Here is a 21,411-nt window from a genome sequence, read left to right on the forward strand (position 1 = left end):
TCGCTGGAGGGGGGGGGCACAGAGTTCCTCGTTTCTGTCGTTTCTCAAATCAGCACCCACAGATCGACCGCAGGGAGCCGACGCAGGCCGCAGGCGTACACTGTTGTCGAAGGCACGTTCCCACCCCGTATCCTGCCCCCCACTCCGCTGACAGCCTGTGTCGCCCTTGGTTACAGGCACGCGGCCCTGAGAGTTTCAGGGTCAGAGCTGGCGGGAGAATGTCAGGGACACGCGCCCCGATGCTGCCTTGCTGGGGGGTCGGAGTCACCCCAGGATAAAGGATCTGCATCTCGTGGGGCCGGGAAAGTTGAAGTCACTCAGCGGAGGCCCCGCAGAGAACACTCGGGGTCACATACAGAGCCCCCCCGACGCGTGCCCACGTGTGCTGGCTTCACCCTTCTTCGCCTACATTTTAAAGGTCCGGTGCCCACTGCAGGATGGGAGCCTGCTCCATGAAAGACCTAGAACACAGTCGGTAAGGTTCGGGACGAATGCATAAAGCCAACACATCGACAACGCCCGAATCTACAGTCGCCTCTCAGTGACCCCCTTCCACACCGGGATTCACGCGTGGGGAATGGTATTTGTCATACGAAGCTGGGGGCTGCCCTCGAGAACAGAATCACGGCATCGGAGAGGCTGAGCATAACCATCTGTTAGCAGACCGTCCGTGTGCAGCATCGAGTCACGGGACAAGCAACCCTCGGCTCGGCCGTGACGCCAAGGCTCCCAACGCTACGGCTGCCGTCCGAGACCCCGGGGAACTCGGAAAAAGCCCTGCACGTGTCGTGAGCTTGGTGCAGGGCCGTGGGGCCACGGGCCAGAGCAGCGATCGGGGCCCGGCAGCCGGCTCTGCAGAGTCCCCAGCTAGCCTGGGTCGCGTCCCGCGTGGGTTCACGCCAACACCCCGCGGGCAGCGGCCTCCCCAGACGGCTCCCTGAACGAGTCTCTCCTCCTCTTCACCTTCAGCCTTCCCCGGCACGGCCTCGCCTTCCCAACGGGTGTCCTCATGACGACGGCTTCAACGGCGGGGCTCGCTCTTGCCTCCTCCCCAGTCTGACCTCGCTCTGCTCCAAACGATGACGCATTCAAAGAATGCACGCCCGCGGGCCGCGAACGGGCCCAGGGCTAACGGCCGGTGCCGCCTCGCGGCCTTACCGCGGACCGGGGCGCGCGGTCTCTGCTTGGCTGGCGCGCCGGCCCTGCCGAACGAAACACGACGGGGAAGAACATTTCCTCGACGGACGGCAAACGCCCCGTTCTCCCCAGGCGAGGGAGTGACGCGGGTGTCCACGGGGAAGCAGGCGACCGGGGCGAATCCCGCTCTCGTCTGCCCCGGCTGGTACACGGGCTGGTGAGTGGCGTATGCCTTATGAGGACGGTGCGTCAACTTCGGAGCACGGCTTTTACAACGTGATTTAGAGGCAGATCCATAATTACTTGCTTTCAGTGGAAAATTATTCATCTTGGGTAGCTGGGGGAATTTACGGTGCGTGCCGGCTCTCTCAGGTGAAGACTTTTATAAATTACCCAATGCTTGATAAACAACCCCGCCCCGCCCGCAGCGACGGCATTCATTACATTAACACCTGGTTTTACAGCCGCCGGAAAGCTCGGGACATTCGAGAAATCCCGGCGTCGGCCTGCGCCAGGGCGGATTCCGTCACACCACCGGGGTGTTAAAACCCAGCGACCCCAACTTCCAGCCGAGAGGACGGCGGTGACCTCGCCCAATGTCACACCGGGAGGCAGCTGAGTCCACAGCGGACGGCCAGGGCCTTGCGCCCTGCTTCCGTCACGTTGCCTGGCCGCGCACGGTGACAACTCTGACTCGCAGAGACACGGCCAGCCGTGACGACCGAGGATGATTCATCTCCAGCGCCTTGTGTTTTTCAAGAAATGACTTTGACAACCGGGGACACTGAGTTTTCCTGCTGTCACGTCACCAGTCGGCCTCAGAAACCGGAGCCTCGGGGCGCAGCGTGGGCGCCACCCCGGTGGCTTGCGTGAGCGGGGAGGGCGGCGGCCACAGCCGCCTCCCCACGACCCTCTCCAGAAGCGTGGCAGGAAAGGGAAGGCCCCTCGGTTTCCCGAAGGCATCCTGCCCCCCACCTCCGCTCTTCTCCTGGAAATCGCCCTGGGATCTAAAACCTTTTGGGGTGCCTCGGGGACAACCTGAAATCCCGCACGGTCTGAAATCTTGGAACCAATGGGGTGCTGGCTCGGTGGGCCGAGAGCGAGTGACTCGGGGACTAGACCGGCCGTGGAGTCACCGGGGTAAATGTCAGTGGTTCGAAGCTGCCGGTACGAATCCTACTTCTGAGGAACGTCCGGGTGGAAAGGACCAGATGCAACCAGACAAGTCCGGAAACCGGGGACGGCTGGAGGGACGAGACAGGCACAGGGAGCAAAACCCGAAAAGGGCCCCGGCGCCCGAAGTCCCCTTTTGCTGGGCGCGTCCAGATGGCGCGTCTGTCACCGTTAAAAAGCGCTAAGAACGCGGGTGGCAGGCGGGGGCCGTGGGCACAGCGAGGAATAAGCTCAACAGGTATTCCGGAAACCACGCCAGCCAGACAGGTGAGCGGCTGGACCAGGGACCGAGACGTGGACACAGACCCTCCCGGCACGCGACCTGCAGGGCCCGGGCGCCGCGAACCGACCTCGGACGTACCGAAGGCGCAGACGGTTTAGAAAGGAGACGCCGCAGCGTGGGTTTTGGACGTATCTACTTTGGAAAATCTTGGCAGTGCATGGCAGAGGGAACTCAATAAAATACCGTCACTGTCGCCGATTAGTAACGGCTGCAGAAGGTCCTAGGTGTTGCTTTGCTACTGTAAAAGTATGTTATCTACAACGCTGACACTGTAAATGCACGTCACCTATATGTTGTCGCACGGTCTTATCTAGAATTTATTATTCCTTGCTACTTCACGGAAGGGGAAGCTGATATTCATAGAGGTTTTTTTTTTTTTTTGTACCAGTGCAGCTGCTTTGTGGACATGGCTTTTCTGACTCAGGCGCATCGAGAAAGACCTTGGCTTTGGGAAGCCAGGAGGAACCCGTCAAGACGGCCTAGCAGCAGGACAAGCCTAGGGACTCAAAGGGACAGCGTCCAGGAGTTCAGTTCGACGACCCCCGCTTGCTGGCCCGGAAGTTCCTGTGCGGGTTTGCGGCCAGATATTCAGAGGAAACCTTTTCTGCTCAAAGTGAGAGAGGCCGCTGGAAGTTTTGGGAGGCCGGGAGGGTGGTGGACTCGGAAGGCGGCGGAGGGCGAACGGCGTCTGGTCTCAATCGTCGAGCAACAGCCCGACGAGCCGAGGTCGCGAGCCAGCGCTGCGGGGTGACCCAAGCAACCGTCCCCACGCAGTGGCCTGCAAGGCGCGCCGCACGGGGCAGACAGACAAACCAGCCATCCGCGCCGGCTCGCGCCAGGTGGGGCGCACCCCGCGCCTGCCTTTCTGCACTCAGGACTTTCAAACTTCATTGGTGGGTTAAATAGCCCCATCGGGGCGGGGTCTGAGGCAGGGGGGGCCTGGCCCATCACAGGACATGGACCCTGACTCAGGGGCGCGCCGGGAGCCAGAGGGGCCAGTGACCGTTTTTATCGGCTTGTTTGCGGCTCTCGGTCCCCCGGACGGTAGACAGAGACAGGTCAGCCCTTCCCACCACGATTCTCTCGCCTTGCCCCCTCCTCCCAAATCTTCACTTTCAAAGTCCGGGATCGTGAGACGGGAAATCCGTCACCTCCCCACTGCTTTCTCACAGTGGATGGAGCTCTGTCCCCCGGGCGGGCCCGTCCATGGCGGTTTTGCCTTTGTGTTGGCGGACTTTCATGTTGGAGTACATCCTAACGCTGGAGCCGTTCCTTTGTCAGAGCGCCCGGCCAGCAGATAATATCCGTCTTTTTATCTGTGCGACTCCAAACCCCGGGGCACACGCCGACCTGAGGTCGGCCTTTCGCTATATCAGATTTTAAACGAGTATGGTCACTTCCCCCCGAGCATTGCCAACCCACAATCCTTGTTTATCACACTCCATTTCACAGCAATATTTTATCTGTGGGGTGCAGTCTCCGGAAAGAAAAAAGAGTTGATCAGAGATTAAGCTTTTAGCTGGGCAAGGATTCCGGCAGGTGGCCCGCAGGCGAGTCCCCAGAGAAACAAAGGGAGGCCTCCCTGCCAATTCCCTTGTCTGCAGGTAAGAAAGAATCGCTCATTGTCTGCACCAGACCCGATGGTCTATTGTATGCTCCCGGAGTACATCACTTTGGATTGTCTGTCTTTTTTTGAAATCCTTGACCAAATAAGACCCCGACAGGCTTCCCCGTCCAGAGTTCACCTTTTGGGTTTTATCTGCGAGTGTGTGATGAGTCCGTAACCAGGGCGTTTCACTTACTCCTACAATCAGCGGCGTCCTGCGAAATAATTAGACATTTGTCCGAATGACAGCAGCCTCAGACACACACAAACGGAGGGTTTCACCGGCCGACATTAACGTGCTTATGAAGGACATCTGTCTTAGGGGCCCAAGAACGAGAGAGAATGTCACAGGCCTTTCCTCAGGAAGCTAGCATGGAGGTAGGGGGACGGGGCCGCACATGCCGGGAACGGGGGTCGGTGACTTTGTGCCAACACGGACAAAACGCAGCCCCCCAGACAGCGAGGGGCGTGGAGGCTGGCCGAGTACGGAGGCCCGGCGGCCTCGTGCCTGAGCGATCTCCTCCTGCATCTTTCCAGGACCCTGATTACAGGGTCCAGTAGCAGACTGGCGCCATCTGATCGCCGTCGACACCCCCCGAGGGTATAGTCCCGTGAGGTGGATCCTACGAGATCCGAGGGCCCGAGCTCGGGCAGGGCGTGGGCGTGGGGTGTTAACAGAGGTGGCCATGAAGGATCTCCCCGGGGCAGCAAGAATGCTCGCAAACTGATTGATGGCGATGAGCCCACGACTTGGTAATTTTAATAAAAACCAGTGACTTGTGCAGCTGGGTGAACTAAATGACATGCACGATACGCCTCCTAAAAGTTGTAAACACGTCTTCCATCAAAATTATTTACAGAAAGGGAAGAACACAGCCTGAGTGGGATTCTTTCAGTCTGTTCGCTCACAGGAGAACTTTGCCTGGTGCTTATGCACTCAGTAAGGAGGTTGGACATTTGCACTCTGCAAGGTCTCCCTGTCCTTTGCTCTCTTTCCGGAAAACGTGCACACGTCAGGGCGGGTCAGTTTCCCCCTGACGTCCCTGGCGGTCGGCACCCGCTCACCTCCGGTGCTTTAAGAGAAGTAGAGCGATGAGTTGCTGGGTCCTTAGCGCACGTTGCCGGCCTCTCACAGCGAGGGCCGGGCATGCACGCTCCCTTGGCGTTCGCGGTGGATGGGTGAACGCACAAGCGCTCTGCCAACTGCACCTTCGAGCGCGGCGGGGACGTGTCCCAGGGCCCCCACCACAGAGGAGGAGAGTGCAGAGAGTAACCCAGGCACGTGGCTCATGGCCAAGTTCGCCAGCGAGCGATACTCGGGGGACTCAGGGGGACTCTCATGACCAGGTGTTGGTGGCGGGGTCGGGTGGCTCACAGGCCCCGTGGAGCCCCGCAGAGCGGGTACAATGCTTCCCATTGCCCCTCTTCAAAGATGAGCACCCTCTGCTTTCTGAGCTTACGGATGCTGCAAAGTCATGATTTTTAGCTAGGATACCCAAAGAAAGGACGATACCCTCAAGGTCATTTCCAGAACACCAGGTGCCCCCTTTTCCTTCCTGTCTACCGTCCTGTAAAGAAGGAAATCCCAAATGTCTTACTGAAAAGCACAGAAGTAACTCTGAATAGAGTAACTAACTCTGAACAGAGTAACTAACCGCTGGCATCGGGCCAAGCGAATGGGTGACTACGCTACAGTTACTTGGTAGCAAACTGTGAACGCGCCACCGAAACGATTCTCCACATCCATGCTACGTGCTTGTGACGCTAGTCTCTTTAACTGTAGGCGCAAGGTTCGTTCGGTTTAAAAGGCACAACTACCAAACGCATGACCGGGAATGAAGAAGTCACAGAGACGGACCTTCCACTTGGAAATATTACTGGCAGCTATGTATGTGTGGGGTTTCTGTGACTCTTCACGTGCCGGAAAGGCTCCCCGTATGGCTTTATCAACTATGGATCTCATCAAATTCATACGTAGGTGCGAGACGTGTTTCACATACATACGCACTGTACGTGGCACGTTTCCTTGGCTAATTAATGGGCCGGCAGTGGCCGAGGGCACTCTCTTTGCTGAAAATAATTTATGAGTACTCCCTCGGCCACCTCTGTGCTGCAACGTCTAATAAAATCCCTAATCTCGTAACTCGTCAGCCGGTTGCAACTGTGTTTGTCGGGGGCGAAGACATGGGAGTTGGAAGACAGGCATAAATTAAGGCAGTCGACCCGAAGATAATGCCTCCTGAGAGAGCTGGAATTTGGACATCACAAGGTGATGAGCCGTTGGCTCCATCCCCTGGACCTCAGGATCTGTCCCTAGGTCAAAACGGAGGTGAGGTGGCAGACGGAGGCTGAGCTGGGAGCAGGGGAGAGAGGGGCCAGGCGCTGGAGGAGCACTGGGCGACCCGTCTCGGAGAACGGGCAGGCGGAGGGGGTCCCGGCAGACCCCACTGGCTCCTGGCGGCATGCTCAGTGCGCACAGAGTCACAGGTTTGGCTCACGACTCACGGACTCCAGGAATTGCTGCCCGCTCCTGGAAGGCCAGGGAGCCTCAGGACCAGTAAGTGTCCCCATGGACTTCCAAGCTGCAGAAAATAACCAGGGACAGTTTTCTCAAGCCGGGAGCGCCGTGGCCGTGCCAGGCTGGCAGTGATGGCCTGTGCAGACCCGTGGGCCAGCCCGAGGACCTCGCCATCTTATCACCTTGGAGGCCACCGAGACACACATCGGACCAGCCGAGTTTCTGGGTGGGCCTCGCCGGCTTTTCATGACGCCCGAGTCAGACATGCCCCCGGCCACGGCTTCTCCGAAAAGGTTGCACGTCCCACCGAAACACGCCTCCCAAACGCCACGCTGTGCACCGCAGTCTGCCGGGTATGCCGACCGACAGCGGCTCAGCGGAGGGCCCGACCGGAGACACGGGCCTGGCGCCTGTCAGTACCGCCCCGCCACAGTAGACACGATTCTGCCGGACGAGGACTTCGAGAAAAAGACGAAAAGCCGCGAGGAGGAAATGGCCCGACGGCTCCTCCGAAGGCGGACCGCGGAACGGCCTCGCGACGCGGCCGCCGCGCACCTGCGGGCTCAGCCGGCCGAGCCGAGAGCAGGCCCTCGGGTGAGCGTGCGCGCCGGGCCCACGGAAGCGCCCGTCACCCTCGCCGGGCGGACGCAGGTCCATGCTCACGACACGCTGTCGCCCGGCCACACGCCGGCACGACACCGTGACGCCCGCGAAAACACGGACGCCCGTGGCAAACACGCCGTTCACGTGGAATTCCCACAACCGACGCGTCTGCAGAGACAGGAAGTGAGTGCGTCAGTGGTCACCAGGGCAGGGGCCAGGGGAGGCCAGGGTGGAGGCCGTGGATGGAGGGTGCGGGGTTTTTTAGGGGGGCGATAAGAATGTTCTAGAATGGGACAGGAAGTGGCTGAACAAAGGGGTGGAATGCAGTGCGCGCCTCTGAATCGTACACTTTAAAACGGTTAACTGCACGTTACGTGGATTTCGCCCCAATTAAAAAAAAAAAAACATGAAGAAAGAGATTAAAGCTGAAGTTGACTTTTGACAGAAAAAAAAAAAACCGCCACCCAGCTTTCTGGTCTCGCTAGCACGACGTGACGTGCTCACGTGGAGACTGGGTCCCGTGTGCTGACCTGCCACACGGTGATGGGTAAGGACCAGGGCCCCCTCTCCCCGACGGAAAAGCGGAAGAACACCGGAGAATTCAAGCGGGATGCAGATCCAACGGTGGAGCCTCCGTCCATAGCCAGAGCCGGCAGCTGCGGGTCACGTCCGAGTCAGGAAGCATTTTGAGCTTGTTTTCCAGGCAATCGGCCCCGGGCCCTGCGGCTTTTCCTCTGAATCTGGGAACTTCCCACGGACGCCACCGAAAAACCCCTCTGTGGGTTCTAGCAAGCTGGCACTGAGCTCCTGTGCCTTCCCCCCCGAAAAGCCTGTGAGTCACGTGCCCTCCAGCTGCCGCGCCTGCCCCGGGAACCCCCTCGCCTAATGAACGCCATCCCTCGGAGGGATCTGCGATGCTCACTTCCTGCAATTCCTGTTGCCGGCTCCGTGATTCCGCCCCCCTGATATGTCAATCATCTCATATGACCCACAATGCCCACGGGGGCCGATTTCGACACCCCTTTGACGAGGCCACCCATGTTGCATGTGATACCGCGGCCGGGAAGCAAAGGTCCTGACAGAGACACTACCTGAAGCCTTATCACCTGAAAAATGTGACTCAGCACAGAGCACGGCATCGGCCTAGACCAGGGGTTGTCCTCTGGGGTGACGTCGCCAGGGAGTACTTAGCATCATCTGGAGACATTTTTGCTGATCGCAACTCGGGGGTGGCGTTCCTGGCATCCAGTGGGCAGAGGCCAGAGATGCTACTAAGTGCCCAGCAATGCAGAAGACACTCCGTGACAAGACAGTGAGCTGGCCCCACGCATCAGCCGTGCCGAGCTCGGGACTTCCGCTCCGAGGCAAAGCTGTGTCTTACAGAGAGTGACGCTGCTCATGCCTCGGGGACACGTTCGGCAGGGTGCGGAGTCCCTGCCGTCGTCAGCATCGGGTGGGTGCCGACAGCTAAACACCCTGCGATGTCCGACACCCGCCGCTCAAGAAAGGATTCCCCAGCCCCGGAGAACAACTGTGCCCAGATTGAGAACAGACGTCTTAGAGGCACGTTATCTCCAGCGAGCAATACTGTTCCTTTCTTCTTAACCAAAAATGGACTTGGAACCTTTATTATTATTATTTTTAATGACATCATGTGCCTGGCAGTTCAAAAGTGAGACGTGCCTTTAGGTTCAGTATGCCCAGGGCTCAGAATCCCCATGGGGCGCGGTCATGGCCCCAGGGTGACTTGGCAAGTGGTTCCTTGAATCTCAGGTGCTAGGGCTGGGGAGAAGGGCACAGAGCTGTGGGTCCCTGGGCCAGGGGACAGAGAGCAGAGCGTTGAGCCCAACTGTTCCGGCTGGATTTAGTTCTCTGATATTGTCGCATTAGCGCGACACCCGGAGAATACAGAGGAGGCAGCGAGGCCGTGTCGGTGGGCCGCGGCCGTGGCAGGCCACGGCAACACCCAGGGACCTCGCAGCCCGGGGAGACCACGCAGCGTCAACTGCCTGACCCTCGAAGTCGCGCGGCTTAAACACCGAACTCCCCACTGCTTGCAACTGCACCTCCGCCTCCACAGTCCCGAAACGCGAACTTCCGGGGGCAGGACGTTTGGGATTTTAGAAGGCAATGGTTTTCTCTGAAAAAATTTTTACAAACATAAATCTAGTACAAGTATCCGCAGACCGCTTTGGAGCCTGGCTGCCTGTGACACCGTGTCGGGAAGTCGGAGAGGGCACGGCGGCGTTCCTCCGACAGCAAGCATTCCGTTACACACACCGCGGACCAGGTCAGGCCAGAAAACAAACAAACAAAAAAAGGGTGCCTATGCGAGGTGCCGAACGTTCCCTGAGCTTGCCGTGCGGCTCGCCTCTCGGCGCAAGGCACATCACATCAGCTCACGTCCCGGAAGCTTCTACGATATCGCATGGCGATTGCGGCTCGATGAAAACGAAATGTGTGTGTTTGCCATCACCTCCCTTTGTGCGTCCACACACACACACACACACACACGCACACACGCACACACGCACGCGCACACACACAGCTGCATATGCATGTGCCCTTCTTGGCTTAAGACAGAGGACTCTTATCTCGAATTCAAAAGACAGGACTTTGAAAACACTCATCAAGAGGCCTGGAAAAGCCTGTCTACACTGAACAAGTCACTTAGATAACTCCAGAGGAGGCGGGGGGCGGGCGGGGAGGGGAGAGGACCCAGGAAACCCCCGCCCAGTGGCCCATGTCAGAGGAGCTGGGGCACCCTCCAGCGAAACAGGATAGCTGCCCGGAAACCCGGAGGCAGCCGGGCGGGAGGCAGACAGGGCCCTGCCCGCTCCCTCCGGCTCCCAGAGCTGCGGGTGGGGGGGGGGTTGGGGCGCTTTGGCCCCTCAGGGAGCATTTGGCACTGTCTGGAGAGAACGCTGAACTGCAGCCGGGGGTGGGCCAGTGGGCAGACAGGTGGTGAACACCCTACTGTGTGCGGCACCGCCCCTGGGACAAGGGGGCCTCGCGCCTTTCTCATTCCAGCTCCGGGGGCGTCGGCCGGCGCCGCGGGGACACACGACAACATCTGGGGACATTCCTGGCCGTCGCGGTTAGGGCGCGGGGTGATGCGGGCACCTCCCGGGCCGCCCCGAGAGCAGGCGAGGGGCTCCCAGTGTCAGGCCAGCCACGCCGAGGAAGATGAGGAACTGCAGAAGGGCATGACGCCCGCGCCCTCGTTTATCTCTGGGGAAGACGCCCCCAAATCCGGGACGCCCCCCCATCCCACCTCCAGGCTTCCCACGAGCGTGGGAGCGGGCGCGGGAGTCAGCCCCACGCCGCGTGTCCGCCTGCGGCTCCGCGTAAACACGCGCTTCCCGCGGGCGCCGGCGCCGGCGGCATGTAACCGAGGGTCCGTCCCCCTCCGCGGGCACCCTGGAGGTGAGCTCCTACTCCTGTTTCGTCGTCGCCACGATCCTGACACCCTGGATCGAGAGCTGGGTAAGGGCTTGTGGACTGGGTGGACGAGTTTCACAGGGCTGCTTTGCACACAAGGCAGGAATTTTAATGACAAGGCGAGATGCAGACCAGACGGTGCAGACAGACACAGGTCCGCGGAGCACACCTCATGGCTGTCGCCCACACGTTTTTAACGCCGGCCTCACTCAGCCTGTTAAGGGGTGCCTCATGCTCGCTGTTCAGATTTTTAACGCAAACTAGAAGGGAGCCATTCTATCTTTTTTTTTTTCTTTCCTTTCACGCACCGAAAGCTTTTACATTATGACGTCATTAGCTGTTACGCCATCATCTCATTACAAATGCATATGTTGGGCAATTTCTCAGTTGGTAAATATGAATGTCACTGCAGATAGCAATTCATAGGGGTAATCCGTCAGCTTAAATGGTCACACGTTTTACGAGAATGGCCATCATCGATGACCAACGAAGGGAATGATCTTTCAAGAAAGTAGTTTAACAACTTTTAGCGACATCGCCTTCGACGATGATGATTCTTTCCTCAGCCCTCTAATTCAAGACGCGAGATTAGCACAGAGGACGTAGAAAACGCTAATTACCCTGACGAGAAGAAAAACGAGCAAGAACTGGACATCTTAACCCGCGACGAGCATTCTCTCACAACTCTGTGCACTATTGACAAGTTTCTTAACATCTCACCTCGGGGCAAGAAAATTATACATTCGTTTGGTCCATACTAGGTGGATTTGGCAGGGCAGGGCACGCATTGCGAAGGTCCCAGATCCTTCTCTTCTGTAATCGATATAAACTTTCAGACCAGAGTGGTCGATTCCAGAATCACAAAGAGGTCTCACTCTTTGTCTACCTAGCCCATCTCCTTTACAGAGATGGTCCACACAGACACATAGAACCTCAAACGCGGGAGTCATAACCACATCCAAACAAAGCCAGCGCAGACTGTGAAGACGCCTCTGTCGTCAAGGTCCTGAGGATAGATTTCATGTTCTAGGGGCACGCCTCTCATTAGGCAGGATAGTTTGTTTTGTTCCTGGTTTTTAAGATGCCAATTCGAGGGGCCCATGACAGATTTCGAAAATGCGTATTACAAATGGAAAAAAATATGTCAAAAAATTTTTAAAAGCTTTAAAATAGGGCGGAACTGCTAGCAATTCATTTTCAAACTTACTTTTTAGGAAGGCAACAAACGGTAACGTAGAGTAACACCAATATTTCACAGAATGTGTTTCGTCAAATACAAGTTATTTATATTCGGCAAATACAAGTTATTCATATTCATTAGCATGTAACTAAGACAAGTCTCATATTTTGATGTATAAATTTAATTAACTCACTTTCTGATTTGAGTAAGCTACAGCCCAAGCCAAATGCAAGTCTTTATTTGCTCATTTTCTCTTCCGTTCATTCCGTATAAACTCTCCATTATTCTTTTTACCAAGTTGTGTTTACAAAGGAGCATTTTAATTCGGGAAAGAAGGAAGGAAGGAAGGAAGGGAGGAAGAGAAGGAGGAGGGAGAGAGACTTCTTGGCAGTTACATTGTTATCCTGAAGACTTCCTTGTTTCACAGTAAATGAACAAATAGAAACATAGTATATAACTTGTTGCAACTGGTTTTACACATTTTAAAACAATGTAACAGTACAGATAAGAATACGCAACAGCATCCCCCAGAAGGGAGCCTAAAACTCCAGCTCCCGGAGCTGAGACTTCACAGTTCCATTTTATGCAATGAACCCTTAGCCTGTACGCCCTTTATCCCAGACTAGGGGAAAACACAGACGCCTGTAAATAACCTTCCTTGAAGCAGACGCACCGAAATGACGACTCCTCAGCAGCCACTGTCTGCCATCACTTATCTTAATATTTTAGCGGCGGAAGGGGAAAAAAAAAATCATTCCACTCACCAGTTCCTATGAGACGTTCAGGCAGGGCTGCTCTCTGGGGGTGGATGCTACCCCTTCGTCCAAGATGCCACACTGCTTTTCAAATAACCACACAGGACGGCAGCGCCCCAGCTCAAAGCTCCCGGGCTGTGAATAAGCATTTGACAGCCCGGGCAATTATATGGACCGGCATGGGCCGTAAGGTCACCGGAGTTAATGGGCAAATCTATCATAAAAAAGCTATTTGAGTGGCTGCATTTCTCCGCCTGGCCTTCGCTTACACGTGTCTTAGATATCAATCAGAGGGTGATCACGTTGATGAAGAACTGCGGTGTGGACACACCGGCTTGGGAGGCTGGGAGGCGCCGGTCACGTTTTGAATGCCCTGCTGGTGGCCTGAGGCACCCGTGCCCCGTGGGCCTGTGCTGTGAGTCACGCCCTCATTCGCAGCACGAAGAGCCTCAAGGAATCCATTCTTCCTCAACGCCGGGGGTTCTCCGGAGAGCCAGGCCACCCCGTCAGCTTCCTGGGTGCTCACGAAGAAGCAACATGCTGAGGCTGATGAGATGAGAGAGGCGTCTGCTCCCCCGTCTTGCAGGAAATCAGACCCCGGGTTAAAGACCTTCCCGCACTTTGCTTTGCTCGGGGGAGGCTGCGGGGGGCGGGGAGGCTAACTCAGGCCTCTTTGTTTCTATTAATCCACTTCTGTAAATAAAACATTGCTCGTGTTTAATGGTTTGGTGACCTTCTGGCTCTTGGTCGGCCCTCCACTGAGCAGCACCCAGTGCTGTGAGGGCCGACACAGTTCCCATTCCTGCTGGTCGCCCCGGGGAGGGTGGGGGCAGAGCACCCAGGACAGAAGAGGTCGCGGAGCAGGAGGAAGCGTGACTGTGAGCCCCCCGCGAGGCGACGCCGGCTCTCCCAGGGTCTCTGCGAGGCCTGCACGGTGCAGAGACGCTCCGTACCGGGTGGCGGACACAATGGCCGCGTGTCCGCTCCCTGCTCCGGCCCCCGCCTGCTTTGCAGCTCAGCAGGCCTCGCGCCCATCCCCAGCTGCGGCGTGATGCCGGGGGCGGGTGTGGGGGGCCCGGCTGCGGCGTGCGCTTGCCGGTCCTGCAAGGAAGGGCGCGTAGAGAGCTGCCTCCGGCTTCCTCGTTTCTCCGCCCACTGCACCCCAGCTGCTGCTCCGGCCCACCCCGTCCTCCACGCCCTGCCAACACCTGCACGGGGAGTCGGAGGGGCGGCCAGGGCCGGGGCCGGGGCCGGGCGCTGCTCCCGTGGCGGCCGCTGCCAGGGCACGCTTCAGCGGCTCGACCCCAGCCTGCAGGGCACCGCCAGCCCCTGGGAGCCGAGCCGACCTGCTCGGTGAACCGCACCCCATCGCTGCCCCGGGGACACGGCTGGCCTCCGCGGCAGTTGGCGGCCCCTCCCCTTATCCTTCCTCCTCGCAGGAAGACCTGCTGAGCAGGGCTCCAAATGGCTCTACACCGCCTTCCCGGTGGTCTCCATCCGTCACTGATGGCATAGCCAGTGCCTCCGGATGGAGCGATTCTGGGGGTGCAGCCTGGACCCCAGACCTGTCCGGCTTCCTCAGGATGACTCCAGCGCCAGCCCCTGGGCCCCCAGAGAGGCAGAATCAGGCCTCGCCCTCTGAGAGGGGGTCTCGCTGAGTCTTCACGGAGTCCGGCTCGTTGGGCCGCGGTGGACGCAGGGCGCCAGGGCCAAACAAATGCCTGGACAAACGCCTCCTCTCTCCTCGCACAGCCTCGCCGCGAGGCCGCGAAGCCCACGGGGTCGGGGCCACCCTCGCCGCTTCCTCCGGACCCGCGCCTCTTGCATCTCGGCCGACACTCTCGACGTCGGGCCCTGATTCGATCAATCTTCCCCCAGCAGGACGCGCCTCGGCATGTGGAGCCAGGCAGCACAAGTCCGGCCCCGGGCGACCTCGGCACACAGCTGGGCTGCTGGACCGGCAGCTTCGCACAGCAGGCCGAACAGGGTCCGGGCCAGGCCTCCGATGAGGGGGCACGGCGCGGGGCGCTGTGTCCACCACATAAACAGACGGCCCTCGCCGGCAAATCTCAGTGCAGGGGAGTGAAAACAGGCCAGAGACGGAAATACGGGAAGCCCTGCGCCCTGCCGAGGTCAGCGAAAGCCGTGCCTTCGCGCGCGTCCTCGGTCATCGGTGCTTAAGGAAACCACTCAGGGTGGCACGGGGCTGGTGTCACACCTGCTGGTGCCTGACCAGAGCAGGTGACACACAGGAGCCCTCACGCTGACGCCTGGCGCGTGTCTCACGGTGGCTTCTGGAGAGGCTGCCGGTGGGGGAGTCGAGAGCCGCACAGGGCCACGGCGCCGGGCGGTCACGCGGGGACGGGCGAGCGGGCAGCACGCCTTTCCCGAGGCTGTGCGTGCAGGCCACGCTCCGCTCACCGGGGCCTGCGTCCAGGAGCAAGCATCTCGATGCGGGTCAGGCGAGCGGGGTAAGTGTGACCCGGCCTCCGCACAGGGCTCTTCCGTCAGCCACGCGGACAAGAGGGGGAGTGGAGCCCCGAGTCCCCGCCCGAGTCGCCCTGGCGCTGTGTACAACCGTGTTCCCACTGTCTGAGCTGCGGCCTCCCAGAACGGGCAGCGTGGAGCTCTGCGCACAGCCAGGAGGTGCTCGGCGATGTCCCCAAGCCACGCGCCACCCTCAGCAAAGCCCGGAACTCCCACGACGTCTCCAGCGCCCTCAAAGTCTGTCTTGAGATCATCCCTGGTGATTGCAAAGAGGGCCTTTGGGCTAAAAAAAAGGGGGGGGCCAAGTCAGAAGCCCCCCACTGTGCCTCCCTTCGTGCGCTAAAGTGGGCGGGGTTCCATCCACGGGGCGGGGCGGAACTCTGAGAAGTGTCACCGTAGGGGTTGCAGACCGTCTGGGCTTTTTCCTGACCACGCACGCCCCGTCGTTCACGAGCAGGGCGAATCCCAGCTCTCCCCTTCACCTCCACAGCCTGCATTCTGGGGGCTGGAGGTGGCACTTTAGGACTGAACCTCAAACTAAGTCTCAGAAAATCGCATCCCCTTAAATGGCAGTCCGCTTTCCTGCAAGAGCCCTGGGAACCGATCCGCTCTCAGGTGCTTTCGGAGTCGCTTAAATGCCCACGAAATGGCTTCTTAAATGTTGTTTTTCATACATTAATAATAACGGCAGCCAACAAACAGATTCGACGGAAATATGTGCATGAAAGAAAGACATTTATTGTACCTGTTTGAGCCACCTAGTGCCCTTAACCTATTATGCGACCGTCAAACCCATGCAATTATATACATTTTATATATATAATGTATATATGAACATATGTGTACGTACATCTTACAAAGACGTTTCACCTTAAATATATTATTAAAGGTACACACTCTGTTTACAAACAATATGTGATGTGTGTCTTTATATCAATTAAATATGTTCGAATCATTTATAATGACCTTTCCTCTTGTTTCTTAAAACCACGTGCATTATTTTTACGTATTACATAAGATATAAATGTGTGTGTATTACATATGTCGCGCGGTATAGAAAGACGTCTCCTCCAGTGTTTCGAACACCACGCACAGTCTGCATCTCTCACCCGCTCACCTACGCAGAGACCCAGCGACCCCGCTGCTCTTGAGACCCTGAGACTTTCCTAGAGGCGCATCCGGTTCTCCTTGGGCACAAGCTCACAGCGCGACCTCCCTCCGCGGCACGGAGGCCTGGGAGTCGCCGCACCTGGCGCAGGCGCCTCACAGGTGCGTACTCTCAGCCGCCCACAGGCGGGCGGGCAGACCTCCCCGCCTGTAAGGTTATTAAGGTCATGCAGGCGTTTCTGCAAGTGTGCGGGGAGAGGCCGACCTCGTGGGAAGTTAGCAGATGTCACTTCCTTCTGACACAGCGTGTGTGACGGGCTTGGGAGAGACTGTGCTGAAAATGTAAACGAGAGCATCACTGCCCAGCGGGGTGGCGGCTGCGGGCGCGGGTGCGCGCGGCGTGTGAACGCGCTGCTCCTGCGTGGACGGAGGAGGCGTGGCCAGGGTCCCCCCCCCCCCTTTCCTGGCTCATGCGCTGTGGGGAGGACGAGCTGGAGGCCTTGGCACTCACACCTGCCGTTTGCTCTCCAGCTAATACGGGGCCGGTGGAGCGCAAAGGGGGACCCTGCCTGTCGGGACTGAGCCCACCAGAGCTGCTGGAGCAAAGGTCGCTGGCAGACGCCGGTGGCTGCCATTGTGACATTCCACCATGATCTGCAGCCAAGCCGCACACGAAAACTTGTACCTCTTGTTCATGTTTGAAGAACTCCTTGTCCCCTGTTTTTGCGGGCGGTCTCCAGAATATGTTTCCCTTTTTCTTTTTTGTACAAGCATGAATGTATTTGACCCTCGCCTTGGTTATCTATTAGGGTTCTGAGCACGTGTACACAGTGTAAGAAATTTAAAAAACGTAGAGGGAGATATAAACATTGGCAGTTCCACCTGTCGGTTATTTTACAGGAAGCGAGACTGGCTCAGGATGGGTGACACCTGCTCTTTCGCAAGTGTGTGGCCTCGGGGGCTTACGCAACTTCGCCGCACACATCTCGGGGAGAGAGATACCTGGTCGTTTACACAGTGAGCGTGCCCTGGGCTGCAGGCTATTTCTGAGGTTATAAACAAAAAGCCTAAAGCACAAAGAACTAATCCCTCTTTGGACTGTGGACATCTGGCTGGCAGGACTAGTTCTGAGAACTCCCGGGAGCCCTGTGCGGCTCGGGTATGCCGCCGCGTGGCACACGGGCTTCTCCGACGGGCCACAGTTCTCACCAGAAGCAGCGCCGGTGCGAGGCGAGTGTTACAGACGGCGCCTGGCCAGGTGAGGCCAAGCAGTGACTCTCTGGGAGGCCGGCAGTTTCGCGAGCAGCGCCCATGGCACCCCTGCTCGTGACTCTGGGGACAGAGACAGAAGAGACCCCAGACACTGAGGTCTCCAGGTCCGCCTCCTCCTGTGAGGGCCTGGAGGGAGGGAGCTATGCCAAGGACTTAGCCGGACCCAAAGCGTCAAGAGAGAAAGAAGAAAGGAAGAGAGAGTCAGAGGAGCACGACACAGGGAGGGAGGGAGGCGAGGGCTGGGACCGCTCCCCAGGATAACCTGGGCTGAGGCCGCCTTCCCAGCCCGGCACCTAAAGCGAACAGAGAGGGAGCGGCCAGGACGGCAGAACAAGAGGGCTGAGCTACGCTAAGGCGGCACACACAGCGGCACGCATCTGTCGCCGTCGACCTGCGTCCACGCCTTTTCGCGTCTTGTCTTACGATGCACGGCACGTGTGCGTTTAAACACTGTGGGAGACAGGATCCTCCTTGTGTTTGTCCCATCGGTGGTTCACGAGCTTCGGGCACCTCCACACTACAGGTTCCCGAGTCTCCTCTGTCGCATGTCAAATTGTCAGCACAAGTAAGCTACGGACCCCCCAGGAGAACAGAATTTGGCAAAACATAAATTGTAACTCGTGGAAGGAAATGCACCGTCCCTTCCCAGAGGCCGTCCATCTCTGACTGCCGGGAGAATTATGAAAAGAGCGAGCGTCCGGTCGCTCGCGAGAGCCCATGTCCAGATCACATGCTCGTTGTTTACCAATTGAGCTTGCGGCCAAGCAGTCTTAGGGCGCGTCCTTTTGTTTTTTATGTGAGGGGGGCCTTCCATCTTACGCCAGAGATGTTTCTGAAGAATGTGGAAACCGGCTTCAAAAATGCTTTGAACCATGTTTTCGTGTCTCGGGGGAGCAGAAGCACACCCTGTTCCCGTAAGCATCTCTTCGTCAGCTGCCAGGACACTTTGCCAGTCTGGCCCCAGTGAAGGCGGACCACCCTTCGTCCCTTGCAATGCGTTCGCTTAGTTTTTCAGCCACTTCTCCGGGTGGCTCCAAAACCCAGGCGGCTCCCTAAGCCCCTCCTCGGGCACCAACCATGCCTGACTAGAGATCAGCTACTTGGCCCTGCAGTTTCTGATTCTCAGTCCTGCCATGGGAGCTGTTTTGTCTTTTAAAAACACTCCTTTTATATCTGAGGAATCAACAGAAATGTAACGTTACTATGAGAGAGAAGAGCCAGTGTAGGTTTGTCTACCCATCTGTTTCCAAACAATGAAGAACAGCTGAGAACAAGAATTCTACAGACACCCCACCCACGTTTCTGGAATGAAGGTGGCACAGGTGGACTTGCGTGCCCCACAAACAAAAGAGATGTCGGACTCCTAATTCCTAGCACCTTATTTGAAGACGGGGTCTTTACATAAGTGATCAAGTTAAAACGTGGTCATCAGGGCGGGTGGCCCTCTGATTTCGCCCTTACACAAGGGCGAAATTTAGACGCAGAAACACACACATGGGGAGAAGAAATTGACAGGAGACAGAGGGACAAGATGGCCACAAACAAGCACGCCAAGGAGACAGGCCTGTGGGGGGCGGGCGGTGAGGGCGGGGGGGAGGGGGGGGGCCTGCTGACGCCCAGATCTAAGCGTGCTGGCTTCCAGAACTGTGAGTCAATACATTCCTGCTGTTCAGACCACCCGGTTCATGGCACTTTGTCCCCGCAGCCTAGCACATTCGGGTCACAGTTCCCTAAGTAACTGGTTGATGAACTCCCTGCCTCCTCTGGGGCTTGGTGTCCTCAGTGGGGAATAAAATTAAATGGGAAAAAGTCTCATAGGAACAGCTGTAAAAAGACGTAGACCGATTGAACATATGGTCCTGGCTAATATGAACCGCCTGACCTGCCCCCTCTCGGTTAACAGCCCTGTGTTACCCGCGAGGAAACGGAGGCACAGAGGTTCACTGCCCGTTATCATTGATAACCTTGCTGAGTCCAGAAACACACCCTCACATTTTAAATACTCTGGAACTTCCCTCTGCTTTTTGAAAGATCGGATCCTGACTGCCTAAACGTGCATGCGCGAACTCAGCCAACACTAAAGAGGAAGGAACAGGTATTTTTGAGGATAAAAACGCTTTTCAGATTGCATTCAGAAAGGTTAAGAAAGAAAACTCAGAGCAATCAGAGACAGAGGAGGCGGGAGTCAAAGGCGGCAAAGCATTTTAAAAATGATCTTTCTGGGCTTCTATCAGAGTCAGGCCTGGATGATGGTGGCAGGGAAAGGGGGGTGTGCTTGGGGACAAGGCACCAGCCCGGGATGCTAGGGAGATGCAGCGCAAGGCTGCAGAGCCCCGGGGTGGGACGACCCCACCAGGGACCCCTAGTGACTAATGCCACTTGCCAGCACGTTGACCTGGTGGCTGGCGGTGACTCCTAGCTTTGCATCTCTGCGCCCCGCCCCCAACCGCACCAGGCCTGTCCGTCTAGGTTTTCCCTTCCCCCTCTCAAAAGCCGACCCGTTCATCTGTCCCCAGAATGGGAACTCCGCTCTGCGCGGTCCCGCGACCGAGCACCGCCGCCCCTTTGGGGTTGGAAAGGGAGCGCGGCCGGGGTGAAGGCGTGCACGCTTGCCCCGCGCATGCAGCGCCCCGGCTCCGCCGCCTCGACCTGGGTGAGCAGCCGACGCGCGCGTGCGCGGGACAGGCCTGCGAGGCCCGGAGCGCGCGTACGAAGGAGCCCAGAGCGCGCGTGCGCAGAGCGTCGCGGGACGCGCGGGCGGACCCGGAGTGCGCGTGCGCGCGGCTCAGAGCGCGCGTTCCAACAAGCCCGAGGCGCGCGACGCTTAGAGAAGGCCCGGAGCGCGCGTGCGCAGAGCGTCGCGGGACGCGCGCGCATCTCAGAGCGCGCGTTCCAAGACGCCGGAGGCGCGCGGCGCTCTGAGAGGGCCCCGGGCGCGCGTGCGCAGAGCGCCTCGGGGCGCGCGCACAGGCCTGGAGCGCGCGTGCGCGAACCGGCGCGACCAGCGGGCGCGCGCGCCTCCTTCCTACCCCTTCCTAGCCGGACGGCGACACAATGGCGGCGTCCATTTCCCCGCCGCGGCCCGTCACCCACCTACTCTTTGACTTGGACGGCCTCCTTCTGGGTGCGTAGCCTGCGGCCGCCCCCCGCGAAAACTGTGCAAGGAAAAGTGCGCGAGGGGCGCAGGCTCCCGGGGCCGGCCCCCCGGGGCGGGCGGCGCGCCTGGCGGCGCCGCGGCCCGGACGCCTCGCGCGACTCTCACTTCCGGCGGCCGCGTCGGCACCGAGTACGCGGGGGCCGGCGCGTGAGGGCGCGGCGCTCGGGGACCCCCGCGCGGGCGGGAAGTTTGCGTCAGCCCGGGGCTGCGGCGAGCGCCGCCCGGCCTCAGTTTCCCCGCCCGCACAGCGGCCTCGAGGACCCCGTCCCGCCCGTCCCGGAGCTGCCGTCGCAGGCGCCGAGGTGCACGCACCTTGCTTGTAGCACCGTGCAGGGCTGTGGTCCTCAACCCGCCGGTTTGGGGACATCTGGCAACGTCTGGAGGCATTTGGACCGTCCTTGTTGTGGGGGGGGGGTATTGTCATATAGGGAGTGGAGGGCAGGGCCACTGGGGAACCTTCCGCAAAGCACAGGACCGCCCCACAGCCCCACACATTTCCCAGCCCCCAAAGCGTGTGGCGTGGAGGTGGGGCGGCCCTGCCGGGTGGCGTGGCAGGTCCGAGACCCGCATCACGGGCGTCCCTGGGGAGCACCCTGCCAGCGCAGAACCGAGGCCCAAGGCCACACGTGCCCTAGCAGAATCTGCACATTAGCCCCACTGACGGAGAGTTTGGGAAGCGCGCTGTGCCCTGG

General features: G+C 58.6%; 2 protein-coding genes across 5 annotated transcripts in view; one reads left to right on the plus strand and one right to left on the minus strand.

Annotated features, from left to right (window-relative positions):
• Positions 1 to 21,411, minus strand: part of STS (steroid sulfatase) — a 96,461-nt gene that overhangs the window by 74,182 nt on the left and 868 nt on the right. Inside the window, exon 1 of one of the 4 annotated variants that reach the window (XM_016123772.2) lies at positions 21,032 to 21,230. The exons of 1 other annotated variant lie outside the window; for it this stretch is intronic. The gene's annotated coding sequence lies outside the window, so the exon portion shown is untranslated. Of the gene's footprint in view, positions 1 to 12,705; positions 13,706 to 20,655; positions 20,772 to 21,031; positions 21,231 to 21,411 lie in introns of those variants that run through there. 2 more of the 4 variants (XM_016123773.2, XM_016123775.2) reach the window with 2 other exon arrangements.
• Positions 20,537 to 21,411, plus strand: part of LOC107499526 (pseudouridine 5'-phosphatase) — a 36,584-nt gene continuing 35,709 nt past the window's right edge. The window contains exon 1 of the mRNA XM_016123776.2: positions 20,537 to 20,686. Coding sequence (XP_015979262.2) covers positions 20,617 to 20,686 — 70 coding nt within the window. The 5' untranslated portion in view covers positions 20,537 to 20,616. The remainder of the gene's footprint in view (positions 20,687 to 21,411) is intronic.

The sequence above is a fragment of the Rousettus aegyptiacus genome, unplaced genomic scaffold, assembly GCF_014176215.1.
Source record: "Rousettus aegyptiacus isolate mRouAeg1 unplaced genomic scaffold, mRouAeg1.p scaffold_m13_p_19, whole genome shotgun sequence".
In the NCBI taxonomy this organism is placed as follows: Eukaryota; Metazoa; Chordata; class Mammalia; order Chiroptera; family Pteropodidae; genus Rousettus; species Rousettus aegyptiacus.